This window comes from Echinops telfairi, unplaced genomic scaffold (assembly GCF_000313985.2).
Source record: "Echinops telfairi isolate 266 unplaced genomic scaffold, ASM31398v2 ScPeMD7_23;HRSCAF=83, whole genome shotgun sequence".
NCBI classification, from domain to species: Eukaryota; Metazoa; Chordata; class Mammalia; order Afrosoricida; family Tenrecidae; genus Echinops; species Echinops telfairi.
This window is the reverse complement of record NW_022103920.1, coordinates 84,415,649-84,429,075: the sequence shown is the minus strand read 5'-3', so window position 1 is coordinate 84,429,075 and position 13,427 is coordinate 84,415,649. Positions and strand designations below refer to the sequence as shown.

General features: G+C 56.0%; 1 protein-coding gene across 1 annotated transcript; it reads left to right on the top strand.

Moving 5' to 3' along the window:
• The first annotated feature begins 7,140 nt into the window (after positions 1 to 7,140).
• HOXA11 (homeobox A11) lies at positions 7,141 to 11,124 on the top strand. Its single transcript, XM_004702740.3, has 2 exons — positions 7,141 to 7,942; positions 9,324 to 11,124. The coding sequence occupies exons 1-2, from the start codon at positions 7,237 to 7,239 to the stop codon at positions 9,554 to 9,556; spliced, it is 939 nt and encodes a 312-aa protein (XP_004702797.1). The 5' UTR covers positions 7,141 to 7,236; the 3' UTR covers positions 9,557 to 11,124.
• The last annotated feature ends 2,303 nt before the right edge of the window (positions 11,125 to 13,427 follow it).

Below are 13,427 nucleotides of genomic sequence, written 5' to 3'. Positions count from 1 at the left end.
CCCCCCCATGGCCGGATAATGTCTGCCTTCCGCCCTGATCCTTCTGGCCTGCGAGGGATAGGGAGGGCGCTGAAGCTCTTAGGGGAAATGGTGAGAACAACGCTGGGGGCTTTGTTCCCGGCGAAGGCCACCGCACAAAATGGGAGGGGCGGGGAGGCATGGGTGGGTGGTGAAGCGAGTGGCGCAGCCTGCGTGAGTTGCCGGGGCTGCGATTGGGTGGGAAAGCCTGGGACTGTATCGCCCTCCTTCCGCGGCTCAGAAAGCGCCCTCCATTCCTACCCACCACCCCCATCCTAAAGGTCAAGTCCTTGGTGGCGCCTGGGCCGCCTCCATGGTCAGGGCAGTGTACCTCCAATTGACTGCTCCATCATCCCTGCTGCAAGCGGGTTCTGATAGTCTGGGCTGTAGGATTGGAGGCAGGGATTGTTGGAAACTCTCCTGCCCCAAATCCTGTTGGTGAAGACAGGGCGTCCCTACTGCCAGGGTGGCCAAGTCGGGACAAGCTGAATCTGCTGGGCCCGGGCTGGCTGGCCCCGGAGAAAGTGGAGGCCTAACCCGGAGAGATGAAGACCACAAGGTCAGGGGAGCGGACGCAGCTGCTTCAGGATTCTGGGCCCTGGTAGGAACAAGAGGCGGGGTCAGGCCAGGAGCCAGAGCCCTACCCTGGAACCACTCCTGGGACCCCTGAGATTAGGCCTGTTCACTCAATGCCCATCAGGCCTGTGCTAAGGCCCTTAATACTCTCCTGGGGTCTAAAGCGGGGAGGTGACCTCTGACCAAAGTAAAGATCCCTGACTGTGGACCCCAAAACTCCTCCATGGAGTCTGGAGTGATCGGTCCCCTCTGTTCTTCCCATAGCTGGCCTCTTCTGGCAAGTATCAGGCCCAGCCCTCAGTAGGTTATCTAAGTCCCCTTGCCACTCACCCCATGGCTCCTGGTGAATGAGAGGGACTCTGGAAATTTCTTTCCCAAAGACAGAAACACAGGACTTTAGTTCCAGGGCTTCACAGCTGGGCCCCCAGGGAAGATGTATTGGAAGTAGATTCTGTGTCCTGACCCATCACAGGGTGGCCAGCAGGGCAGGTGGGAGGGGGCTCTGGAGCTTAGCTCTGCAGGGTCCTGGAGTGTGAGAAGCCAGGGGTGTTGAATGGAAACTGAGCAATGCAGGGCACTGCCCTAAGGAAGCCTTGAGGGCACAGGGGCCTCCAGAGAGTCACAGCTTTGGAGCTCAGACCCAGAGGACGGGAGCCAGCCTTCTAGCCGAGCTGCCTTCTTTTGTCTTCTTTAGGGCATGCCCACTCTGCTGAGGAAACCCGTTTGTGCCGAAGCTGAAGGGAGAAGGGGAGTCACAGAGGGCCAGGGCTTCACCTTTCAAAGCCCACAGCCCCACTCTGTCACCATTCTATATAAGGAAAACCCTCTGTAGTCATCCACAACAATAAAAATTAGAGGCCTTATCCTCAAAGGAAGGCGCATTCTCTTCTCCTGGTCAGTTTGGGGCCCACTAAACTAAATAATAACCAGATTGTTGGAGAGCCTGAGCTGAGAGGCCTGTGCTCACCCTCCAGTGGCCAGGGGAGGAATGTAGACTTTGTCAGATGTTTGGGGAGCATTTCAGAATGGGATTGAATCTGCAACCCATACTACCACACCACCTAGGTCAAGTTCAAGGTGTTACATGTTCCCGGGTTTTAGAGGAAGGTTGAGAGAATTTGGGGGACAGCTAAGTGGTTCACCAATGGGACGAATTAGCTCCGGTCTGCACCTGGTAGTGATAGAGGGAGTCTCCTGATATCCCCTGGCAGCCAACACACACGCTGCCTCCAGGCAGTTCTTGGAAATGTGATGGAGCATAATTTGCCAGAAGACCGTTTCCTGAGAGAAAAAAAATATTGGGCTATTTCTACAGCCTCCCCATATAACTCACCTTTTCAGCTGCTATGGAAGAAGGAGCAACCCAACCGGCAGGCGATTTCCTCACTTGAAAGAGGTTTTTCAAATGAATGAGTGGCCTCCAACCTACCCCAGGGAGGGCCTTCGCCTTTGTGGTCAGCCGCTACCACTCCAGCCTGCCAGCCAGCTGTGACACCTGTGTGTGTACAGTCTGGCCAACCGGAGTTAGAATCCTCTTCTAGGTAGTTGTCTAGAGACAGGCCTGCATTTGTGGGCAGAGGAAGATAGGAGCTAAGATAGCTAGAGGAGGGATTTTGTTTGTTTGCTTGTTTTTTGTTTTTTAAATGGTGCTCTAACTGATCAGTCAAATCCACTAGGACACAGGGTAAGCTTTGGAAGCCAGATTCTCCTTCCTCTGATATATTGGGCTCATACCAGCCCATATTGACCACGCTAAAGAAGTAGGACCTAGATCCCAAGAAAAGAGAAAGCCCCCGGTGTTGGTAAAGGAGGGCCTTGGGCTAGAGAAATAGTTCAAGGGAGGAAGAAGAGACCCAGCTCAGACTCCTGGTAGAGGCATAAATTTGGGGACAGGCAGGGACCCAACAAAGAGCGCCCTATGTCTCTGTGCCTAGTGTCCTTGGGTGACACCTTAACTCTTGTCTGGCCTAGGAGTGGCTCATGAAGAGAGGAGGCTGAAGAGAAGGGGCAGTGGTCTCAAGGGAGGCAGGAGGGAGGTGGAGGTCCAGGGCTTGAAGAGAGGCCTGGAGCAACTACGGTAAGGAACTAGGCAAGTGGGCAGCCCAGTGCTAGTATCCATGCTCTGATGACATCTCGAACATTCAGGGCAAGTGCCTTTGAATTCGCAGACTCCCAGGGGCGGCCAGCAGTCACCTTGGCCACGACGATCCCAAGGAGACTAGAAAACCACCCAGGAGCGCCTCTGAGTTGGGCTTTGGAGCTTTGAGGATGGAGGGGCTACCCTCCGTGTTCCCCGGTTCTATCCTCCCTTGGCATGGGCGGCCCTTAAACACCGTCTGTGGATCAATGGTGCTTGCCCCCTTCCCGACAGCCATAGTGAAAAACCTGAGGTGCACACCAACGGCGGGAGGCCGACCCGCTCCGGCACTGGCCTCAGGCGCTCTCCAGCCGCGACCCCCCACCCCGCCCCCGGGACTGCAAAAAGAAGCAGAGGCGGCAGTGTTGGGCAGAGGAGCCCCGTCCCACTTTATTTCGTATCCTGACTTGGAACGCAAGTGGCCCTCAGGGCGCAGGGATCCGCCCCCGCCCCCGGGCGCACTCTGCCTGCCAGGGAGGGTCCGAGAAGAGCAGGACATCTTCCTCCCATCCCCCCACTCACCCCGACCCCGCTCACCTTTGGGGCCAAATCAAACTAAGCCCCAGACAGGTTAGGTCTGTTTGGCTGACAAGATCGGCCTTGTTGGCCTTTTCCGCTTGCCGAGGCTGAAGCGGGCCTTCTGGCCGGGTGGCCAGCTCCCAACGCTGCACGAGAGCGGCGCGGGCCGGCCAGGCTAGGACCGCCTAGACCTTGAAGTTTGACAAAAAACAACCAGAGATTGCAAGCGCTCCCTCCCTTCTCCGCAGACACACACGCACCGTCAGGCCGCCGCCACTTCCTGCCTTTGTTTTTCATCCTCCAGAACAGTTTTGGCCTCTTGCATGAGCAGCCCTCGGGCTCCGGGTGGACGATATACGGAAATAGGAGCAGAGGACTGTTTTCAGGAGATGGCCCCGCGCTCTGGGCGCTCCTGAGAAAGGACTGCTCGTGGGAAACCGGTCGCTGGGGCCAATGTCACAGCCCTGCCAGCCGCAGCCTCTTCAAGAAATGCAAGTGGGACTTGGCCTTTGGGGCAGCCTTGCTCCAGGCGGTCTTCCAGGGAGCTCCACGGAGCTTAACTCGAGTGCTAGGCCTCCTGCGAAGCGGAAGAGTCAATCAGGCCAAGAGCAGAGTCAAATCCAAGGACACGCAGCACTGCCTCCCCTTTCTTCCCCAAGATTTGGTCTGCTCCTCCGAGTGGAGCCCCTCCCAGCCCCCCAGCCGGTCGGCCAGGCCAAACCGACTCCGCTGGGCCGCCTACTCAGGACCTGATCGGCCAAACTGGGAACGCGGCGCAGCCTGGGCGATCTGAGCGGCCCCTCCTGCGCCTGCTGGGGACTAAAGGCATTCGGCCGCCCTAGGCATTTTCTTTTCCCCTAGCACTGAAACCCTTTTTCCCCCGTTCACCTTCACGGCAGCGCCCCCACCCGCCCCCCTTCCAAGCTGCAAGTCCCTCGGGTATGCAGCTTCTGCCCAGCATCCTGAATTGCCCCGCCAACCACTCCCAGAGCACCTTTCTTGACCCAGTCTTTCCCGAGAAATTTTCCTTTGTCTTCCGCAGCCACCCATGGGATCCAGACTTGCCGGGAATCCTTTTGGCTTGGCCCTCGAGGAGAACAGGAGAGGCATAGGTTAAGTCCAGCAGCGTTCGCACGCCCCCATACATACCTTTCTGCGGGCACCCGCAAAGCCCGCACCAAGGGGGAAATGGCCTAATTAGGAGGGGCTGCAGCAGCCTGGGGAGGGGAAGGGGCTGGGCGTCCCCCGCAGGCGGCCAGGCCACCGTGGCCGTCTGTTTAGGCACAAGCTGAAGTTGACTGCCAAAACTGCTATAAAACCACAGGTCTGTCTAGAACTGTTTTCGGTTCCCCCTAGATGCCCCCGAGTTCAATTATGGTCTTAAAAGCCCTAATACAAGTGCAAGAATTTGTTTGCCTTCACCCAGGGGCGGGGCGAGCCCCCGCAATGGTGGCGCCTTTGTTATGACAAAGTCACTGAAACCTCCTACATTCCTTTTGTTCCAGGGTCGGGGTGGCGGGGACTGGGTGGGCTGTTGGGAGACAGTTGGGGATGGCGCAAAAACCAAGCCAGGACACAGTGCGGGTTCTGTTGTTTGCAAACCTGTCCTTCTCTCTTATATTTTGTCTTCAAGAAAGAGATGCTGTGGAGAAACAAATATTTTGCCCTGTTGGTTGCTTTTAGAAATCAGAGTGTCTCTCTCTCTCTCCCCTCCCCACTGCAGGACAATCCTGTGATTCCCAGGTTTAGGGGGGGTCTCAGCACCGCTTTCTCCAGCAACCTTTCCCCCTTCCTTCTCATTGACCCTTCTCATTCACACCACTGCCACCCACTGCACAAGCAAGTGGAGAAATATGACAAGCTAAGCTGAAGATGCACAAATAATTTAAAGTTCATCTTCCAAGGATTCAAGGGCATGAAAGTTCTTGCAGCAAATCTTGAATAAAGAGTTCATTAAACCGATGTGTCTCCGAGGAACTTGATTTGTGATAAGCAGCCCTTATAAAGGGGGGAGGCAAGGGAGGGAGCCACATAAACATTAATGCTAATAAATTAGTTTACTCCACTGTAGCATAATTACCTGATATTATTGATATTTACTGCGGGCATTCAAATGCAGTGGTAAGCCATCATTTGGGGGGAAATACATAATAGAATATTCCTTTTCCAGTGCAATACACGATTAGATTTGCCATTGAGTCAGTTACAGTCAGCTCAGCGATAAATAAATAAATCGATGTTGACACTTAAATACCAAAGATCTTAGAGATTATACTCTAAATCTCCCCGAGATATGTAAATACCTTCTGCGACTTCCTGGACGGGAGGGAAAAGGAAAAATGTTATCCTTTTTCATTTCTCAACTTTCCTTCAGCAATAACGCAGCTCCTTCTAAGAAACTGTTATAAGGGGGTACAGCTAGGGGCTGGGCCCCCTCCCATCTCCAGGCTCGGCCTCACTGCTCTGCGCCCTTTCACTTCCCCCCAACCTCGCTCACCCAATCTTGAAGGACCGTGAGCATTTTTCTATTTATTTTTTCCTTTTATTAATCTGTCTTTTCTCTTCCCCAAAAAACTACACTCGCATTAGGAGCTCTAGCGTCTCTCTCGGTCTTTTGCTGGAGACTAGACTTTTTGAAGGGGTCTTTGCCACCCGAGGTGAGAGTCGGGGATCCCTTCTCTCATTTCACAGTGCATTCCATCTCTGGGATGAGTGACAGGAAGGGCGCCGAGCCTTCTGAGTTTCTGCCCTGCCCATCCTCAGCTTTCACTCTCTAGAGCTTTGTGAGAAAGCAGAGGAGTCTGGCTACCCACTTCTCAGCCCTTACCCACCTCTTTGACGCCCCCACCTTCCCTTGAAAACAACCTGGTGAGCCACCCCCATCCCGGAAGGTGCAGCATACCCAGGAGAAGGCTCCCTCCATACCAGCGTCCCTAGAGCAGCCCATGCTCGCTTCGACTGCGTGGTCTCTCGAGTTCTCGGCGCCAGCAGACTACGCGGGGCAGCGGACCTGTGCGCAGCGGCACGGCCCAACGCCTCTGAACCCCCGTGGGCAGCGAAAGGGAGGGAGGGAGAGAGGGAGGGAGAAGGGAGGCGGCGGGCAGTGAGAATGAAGGCAGAGTGGGGATCCCGGGTGAGACGAATGCCCTTCCGGGCCCTGTGGATCCCGACCAAGCGCGGGTATAAAGCCTCCCGGGCAGTTGGCGGTTTCGGGACGGAAGGTACTAAAGCGCTTCGGAAGTGACCGTGAATGCGAGCGTGTAATCAAGCCACCGTGCAAATCAGGCAAGCCACGAGGCCGGCACATCTTAGCTGCGCACCCTGGCCCCGAAGGGGGTCCAGCCAAGCTTGGAGGCCAAAGCGGTTCCCAGAGCAAGCCAGTAGAGGTGAGCAAGGGGGCGCGAGGGGAGACACCAAGAGAATAAGACTCCGAGATCCGCGGCCTCCACTGAGTCCCACCCGACCACCCCAGCCCAGGGCACCCTCACCCGAGGGGCGGTGTGGGGGGCGCGCACGCGGGGGTTGAGCATTCTCACCGCCCTGGGCGCCACTCGAAGGCCAGAGCCGGCTGCCCAGCGCAGGCGAGCTGGATAGGGGCACACCCCAGCCTGGTCGCGCGCCGGGAGGCCCCCAGCCAACATGAGTTACACCGGCGATTACGTGCTTTCGGTGAGAACACCGAGTGACGATCTGTTGCTTCCCCTGAGGTGGCTACAAAGAAAGGAAGCCGGGAGGGAGGGTGGGGGTGGAGGGTTGGGGGGTGGGGGGAAAGGAAAAGGGAAAAAAAAAAAAAGGCCAAGACTAGCTCGCAGCTTGTCAATTTCAACATCGGGTCACGTGACCAGCACCTCCCTGCTAAGGATGGGGATAGATTTCCACGTCAGCTTACGTCTCCAAATTTCTACTTCACGGATCCGCTTCAAAGAGGCAGCTGCAGGGGAGAATCATGTTAAGCTCGGCTACTGCGGAGAGCCCAGGGTAGCCCAATGATGGATTTTGATGAGCGTGGTCCCTGCTCCTCTAACATGTATTTGCCAAGCTGTACTTACTACGTCTCCGGTCCAGATTTCTCCAGCCTCCCTTCTTTTCTGCCCCAGACCCCGTCTTCGCGCCCAATGACATACTCCTACTCCTCCAACCTGCCCCAGGTCCAACCCGTGCGCGAAGTGACCTTCAGAGAGTACGCCATTGAGCCCGCCACTAAATGGCACCCCCGTGGCAATCTGGCCCACTGCTACTCCGCGGAGGAGCTCGTGCACAGAGACTGCCTGCAGGCGCCCAGCGCGGCCGGCGTGCCTGGCGACGTGCTGGCCAAGAGCTCGGCCAACGTCTACCACCACCCCACCCCCGCCGTCTCCTCCAATTTCTATAGCAGCGTGGGCAGGAACGGCGTCCTGCCGCAGGCTTTCGACCAGTTTTTCGAGACGGCCTACGGCACCCCGGAAAATCTCGGCTCCTCCGACTACCCCGGGGACAAGAGCGCCGAGAAGGGGCCCCCGGCAGCTGCAGCGACCTCCGCCGCGGCGGCGGCGGTGGCCCCGGGCGTGCCGACAACTTCAAGTTCGGACGGCGGCGGCGGCTGCCGGGAGGCGGCGGCGGCGGAGGAGGAGAAGGAGCGGCGGCGGCGCCCGGAGAGCAGCAGCAGCCCCGAGTCGTCTTCCGGCCACACTGAGGACAAGGCCGGCGGCTCCAGTACGTATAAAGGCAGCGCCCCGCGCTTTCTGAAAGGGGAGTTGGAAATCTAGCGCAGCACCGCTGTTAAATTTTTATATGCTGTTTTATAAGCATATAAGGTTTATGAAGGGCCTTTAGGTTTCCCCCAACAAAACTTTGTTATAAAAGGCGGGATCACGTGGCGAGTGCTGAAATTGGCCGTGAAATACCCACCGGCCAAAGCATGCCGGCAAAAAAAAAACCAACCAACTCCTTTTTTCGCCTTTTTCCACCTTCTCGGCTCCCAAGGCCGGCAGCGCGACCCCGCTCGGGGCCAGCTCCGGGGCTGGGGAGCCGGAGGTGGGCGCCCGTAAATTCCCCCGGCAAAGGGTTCCAGGAGCCTTTGATAGCAAGGTAATCCTGAGGTTTTTATAAAAGCCATGTGTTGCGCTGGGCCCCCAGCTGCGGCCGAGATTCAAAGGCCTCGCGCTTTTAACGATGGCGCTGGGAGAGCGGTGAACAGATAAAGTAGCCCTCTTAGCTCCAGCAATATATTACAAGAAACCCGAAGTTGCCCGTTTTTGTCTAAAGGAAGCCGTTTTCCACCGGGGTGGTGACAATTAAGTGCCGCCTTCGGTCGGTCTAACTGCATGCTACTCACAATTGTTCTTCATTCTGTCAAAAGCAGGTTTGGGTTTGGGGGGAGTGGTGGTAATGTCTTGGGGGACTTTATTAAAAGAAGGCCAAACGGAACCTGCCTGCAGCTCCGGAAAGCCCCTTACCCTTCCACCAAACCTAAAATTAACCCCATCCCTAAGGCAGGGTGGCTTGGGGGCGAGCTACGTCTCGGCAAGGCCCCGTAGGGGCTCTACCCGCCACATCCTGGGAGCCCTGGCGCTGGCCGGCAAAGTCAGGGCTCAGGCTGGACGCTGACAAAGACCCGGCAGCCGCGCCAGACGTGAACGAGCGCCGGCTCGGCCCCGCCCGCACCGCCACCGCGGTGTGCCGGGCCTGGGCCGCCCAGGTGCTGGAAGGTGACATTTCAGCGTGCGGCTGTTTGTTTAGTCTGGTGGGGCGGGAAGCAGCCCACAACCCCCACTGGGCTGCTTTTGAGGGCCTCTTCGGCCACTCAAGCCAGCCTGTGGCTGTGAGGAGCCCTCCTTTCTGCTCAGGGGGCAGCGGGAGCAGCTTCCCCGGGGGCCAATCTAAGGAGCCGCCTTTTATCTGAGGCTGAGCCACCTCCTACAGTCAGTCCCCAGGCGGCAGTAGGAGCCTAAGTGCCGGGGCCTGGGGAGACGGGCTGGGGTCTTGGACAGGCCGTGCAGCCGCTGAGGCCAGAAGGGAGCCTCATCCTTAGTTGGGCTCTAGAACTGCAACCCCAAAGGCTGGCTCACTCTCTCGCCTCTTTCTCCCTGCACAGGTGGCCAACGCACCCGCAAAAAGCGCTGCCCGTACACCAAGTACCAGATCCGGGAGCTGGAGCGGGAGTTCTTCTTCAGCGTTTACATCAACAAAGAGAAGCGCCTACAGCTGTCCCGCATGCTCAACCTCACCGACCGGCAAGTCAAAATCTGGTTTCAGAACAGAAGGATGAAGGAAAAAAAAATTAACAGAGACCGTTTACAGTACTACTCAGCTAACCCTCTCCTCTAAGGCCCCGGATGCCTGTAATGGGGTGAGGAGCTTCAGTCCCTGAGATTATTCTCGGACTTTGCCCTTGACAAGGTCAAGTCTTGTGGTGACTTTGGAGGAGATGGGGCGGCCAGCGAGGAACTTGCTTGGACATTCTCGATTACGGATTCCTAATCATAATTGGATTGGAAGAGGTGTGCAGGGACTCCAATGAATGGTTTTGGCCCCTGGTGATTCACTGTTAAGAGCCTTTGGGGAGTTTCTGTTGGGTGTGGTCTCCATCCACCTGGGCTTGGGCCCTCTGCCAGGCCCCCCAGAGGCTGACCCCTGTCCAAGACTCTCCTCATGGAGCCTTCCCAGCCCCAGGACCCCTGCATCAGGAAGCTTTGCACTCACTCCCCCAACCCAGATCAGCTCCTACAGGGGAGGCAACCTAGACTGCTCTCCAAAGCCCATGTGAGAGACCCCTGGACTAAGAGGTGGATGGATGTGGGGTGGAAGAGGGTTTCAGAGCCTCAAAGGGGAGGGAGGGAGGTATCTACTATTCCAGGTGGTGGCAGTGGGTCGCCACCCCTCTGAGCCACCCACTATCACAAGCCAGAGCTCCCAGCAGCCACCGTTCTTCATAGCCCACCTCATTTTTCTTCCTAACAAACCAAGGTCTTGTCCTGGCCTGCCACCCAGTCCCCAAGCCCTGAGGATCGCAGGGCAGAGTGGCCTGAGGTAGAAGACATCATGGAAAAGCTGAAAAGTCAACGGGCAGTGGCCAGGCCAAGAGAGCTTTCTGCAGGAAATGCCTGCTGAGAGCAGCAGTTTGGCAAGTCTGCCGCCGCACTTAATTGAAACTTGGATTTGCTCAGTGTCCAGCAGTGGGGCAGCAGGGCCAAGGGCCTGGCCAGCAGTGCCTAGCTATGAGGGGCTCGCGGCCTCCCTCCAAAACACCCTGGCCCAGTGTCCTTGCTCTGCCCCCCAGGAGCCCAGAACTGTGTTGGAAAGGTTCCGATGATCCCCTCAAAGCTGAGCTGAGTGTGGTTTGGATAATTATTTTAAAAGGTAAATATTATATTATATATATATTTCCCTGCAAGAACCAAAGCGAATTTAAAAAGATGCAATGTAGAAGAAGAAAGATGATGAAGAAGATATTTAAAGGCTGTAATTGTTTACAGTGTTCCACGGTTAAACTCACTCACTGCTAAGAATATTTGAATGTACGCTTCATACAGGGATGGTGTTCAAAGACTTGTAAATAAAGGAACCATAACCTATTTTGCTCGAATACTATTTTTTAACCATTAATTTCCTGCAGGCTGGTGGAATGTGCTGGAAGTGGGTGGGAAAGAGTCTCTTTCATCTCCAACTACATTTGGAAAAGCTCTAGGGGGATGCCTAGGGAGGGAGGTGAACCGCTTGGGCCTGGAGACCCTCTTTGTTGACTCTCCTCTGTCTTCCTGTGTTAAGAAGAGTCTGTGACTGGCTCTGTTTGAAGCAGGAGGGTTGGCCTGTCCTCTGCTCTCACCCACTGTGTATGTCATCCTTGCATGTATAGAGATGAGGGGCACAAGGAAAATAAAGACATGGAAACTTGAGCATTGGGTTCTGGTGTGACATTCCTCTCCCTGCTCACCTTTTACTGCCAAATGTCTCCACCCACCCCACCCCACCCCTTTCAGCACCCCACACTAGCAAAGGAGCAAGTTACCAGGCCTCTGAAAGTTGGGAGGTGACTGAGGAGGGATTTAACCCCAGTAGGAGCCAAACTCAGGAGGACTAGGTGGCTGATCATGTTCTTGTGCAAAGTGGGGAGGGGGGAGGCCGTGCCCCAGGGACAGGGTGCCTCAGAGCCTGGGATGTGGGATCTCACCCTGCCCTCGGAGAAGGACTTAGATCTTCAGGGGGATTTCTGTGTCTGTCCCCAAGCTGGGCTTGCTCACCTTAGGACTGGGAGGTCTGGAGTGGAGCAGAATCACACTGGGGGTGCCCTTGGGTCCCCTTCAACCAGAGGAGCCCAGCCTAGTTACCAGACTGAGCGGCCCACCATGCTGAGCAGTGCCTCTGCCCAGTTCCCAACTCAGCAGGCTTTTCCCTTCAGGGGAAAAAAAGATGCCGGCTCCTCTTTGTTTGCTGCCTTTGAACTTCTGCCTTAAATTTGGACATCACCCATAACCTTGAGGAGCAGGGCAGAAAGGCCAGAGCCTTTTGTTGCCCACCCTACCCCACCCTTTCGTCAGCCACCCAGGCAGGGACCAGTACAGCATGAAGCAGAGGGCTGTGTCTGGAGAGAGGCCCCAGACCCCAGGCCCTTCTCTGTTTGTTTGTGTGTTTGTCTAACTGGCGAGACAGAGGAAATTAAGCTGAAAGGGGAGTGGGACAGACTGTCCCCCACCCACCTCAGATGGATGTCTAGGTTGATAGACACACAGAGACCAAACAAGAGTCCTCCTGTGAGGAGCGGCGAGGGGGGCAGGGAAGACCCGGATTTAGGGAAAGACTTCCTTTGGGATGGTTAAAGATTAACCAAAGTCTTGTAAGTTGCTAGAGGGAGTCTAGCCAGGAGGACTGCTCACGGGCGGGCAGTAAGAGGGCGCCAGTTTGATTTCTGAGCCCAATAAAAGCCCATCCTCCGATGGCTGTGACAATGTGGTCGTAAACCCGTCCGGGGCCGGCCAATTTGCATATTTGGAATGCGCCGCTATAAACCCGGCTGGGGTTTTGCAGCAATTTCTTAGATGTAAAAATGCGATCTCAATAGCAGCGGGCTGGGCACATTTTCTCCGACTCTCGCTGCCTCTTCCTCTCACCGGAGCCGGCTCTGCTCGCATTCTCGGGCTGGAGCTCGGCGGCGCCTAGGCGCGCAGCCTCCACGAGATGGCGCACTTCCGATCAATGTCAAAGCCGCCTGGGAGCCAGGAACCCCAGCGCGATTCTTGGCCTTTGTTCGCTTCTGATCCTAAGAGCAGCACGTTACGTTATTTCAGTTGCCCGATCCCCTTCGTCTCCCAAAAAAGAGGGAGCTCACTCTCAAGAAGCAGCGGCGTGGTCTTTTAAAGCAACGAGCCCTCCCCAGGCCTTGCAGGCGTCGTGGCGCAGAGGAGCCAGCTGCCGCTTGGCAGTGATTTCGGAAATGTGTCAAGGTAAGAGGCCACAAGTTTCGTCATTTCAGGCTGGCTGGGGCGGGGGTGCCGAGGTGGCCGACGTCCCGTCTGACCGGCTGAGTTTGAGCCCTTGGTGATGGGGTGGAGGAGGGGGGTGCATCAGCTTTAGGGGCCCACTTCTACTTAGGTTGGAAAGCAGGGGGAGGCCTTATGTGGAAAAGTTGGCGACTTCCCATGATCCTTGTGTACCGGCCACTAACCTCCAAAGTGACTTTCGATTTTGCAGAAAGAGTCCACATGGAGCGAGCGGGCTCACGGAGGTAAAGTGCCCGGGTTGGGCTGCGGAAAGAATTTGTAAGGGCAGAAGAAAGAGCAGGGTTGGGGGCAACACAAAGTTTCTACTGGAAACAATGGCTCAAGGGGGCTTATTCCTTGGGTAGACTAGGGGTAGTCCCTAGATCCGTTGGGCCGCTTTGCTTTGCCCGGGAACAGGCCCATTTCCAGAAGTCCGATTTCTAAGAGAAGCGAAGGTGGGTAAACACCTACGTATTTACACTGCCGCGGGCACTCACATCATCAGCGTTTTCACTCACCACGTTTTCAACTGTACCATCATTTATTTATATGGGGGGGCGGGGTGGATTCTCCATCTCCCAGTGTTAATTTGTTAGCCTCATCCTTTCCTCATCCCTTGTGTGGAGTTCCTTTTCTCCAGTTACACAAAGTATGGGTCAGGAGAGAAGGTAGATGCGGCCTGTGTGTGTGTGTGTGTGTGTCTAAGCAAAATTTGCCTATCG

Coding starts and splice junctions, on each gene's coding strand:
- HOXA11 (XM_004702740.3), top strand. CDS start 7,237: ATGATGGATTTTGATGAGCGTGGTCCCTGCTCCTCTAACATGTATTTG. Junction 7,943..9,323: donor GGACAAGGCCGGCGGCTCCA/GTACGTATAAAG, acceptor CTCCCTGCACAG/GTGGCCAACGCACCCGCAAA.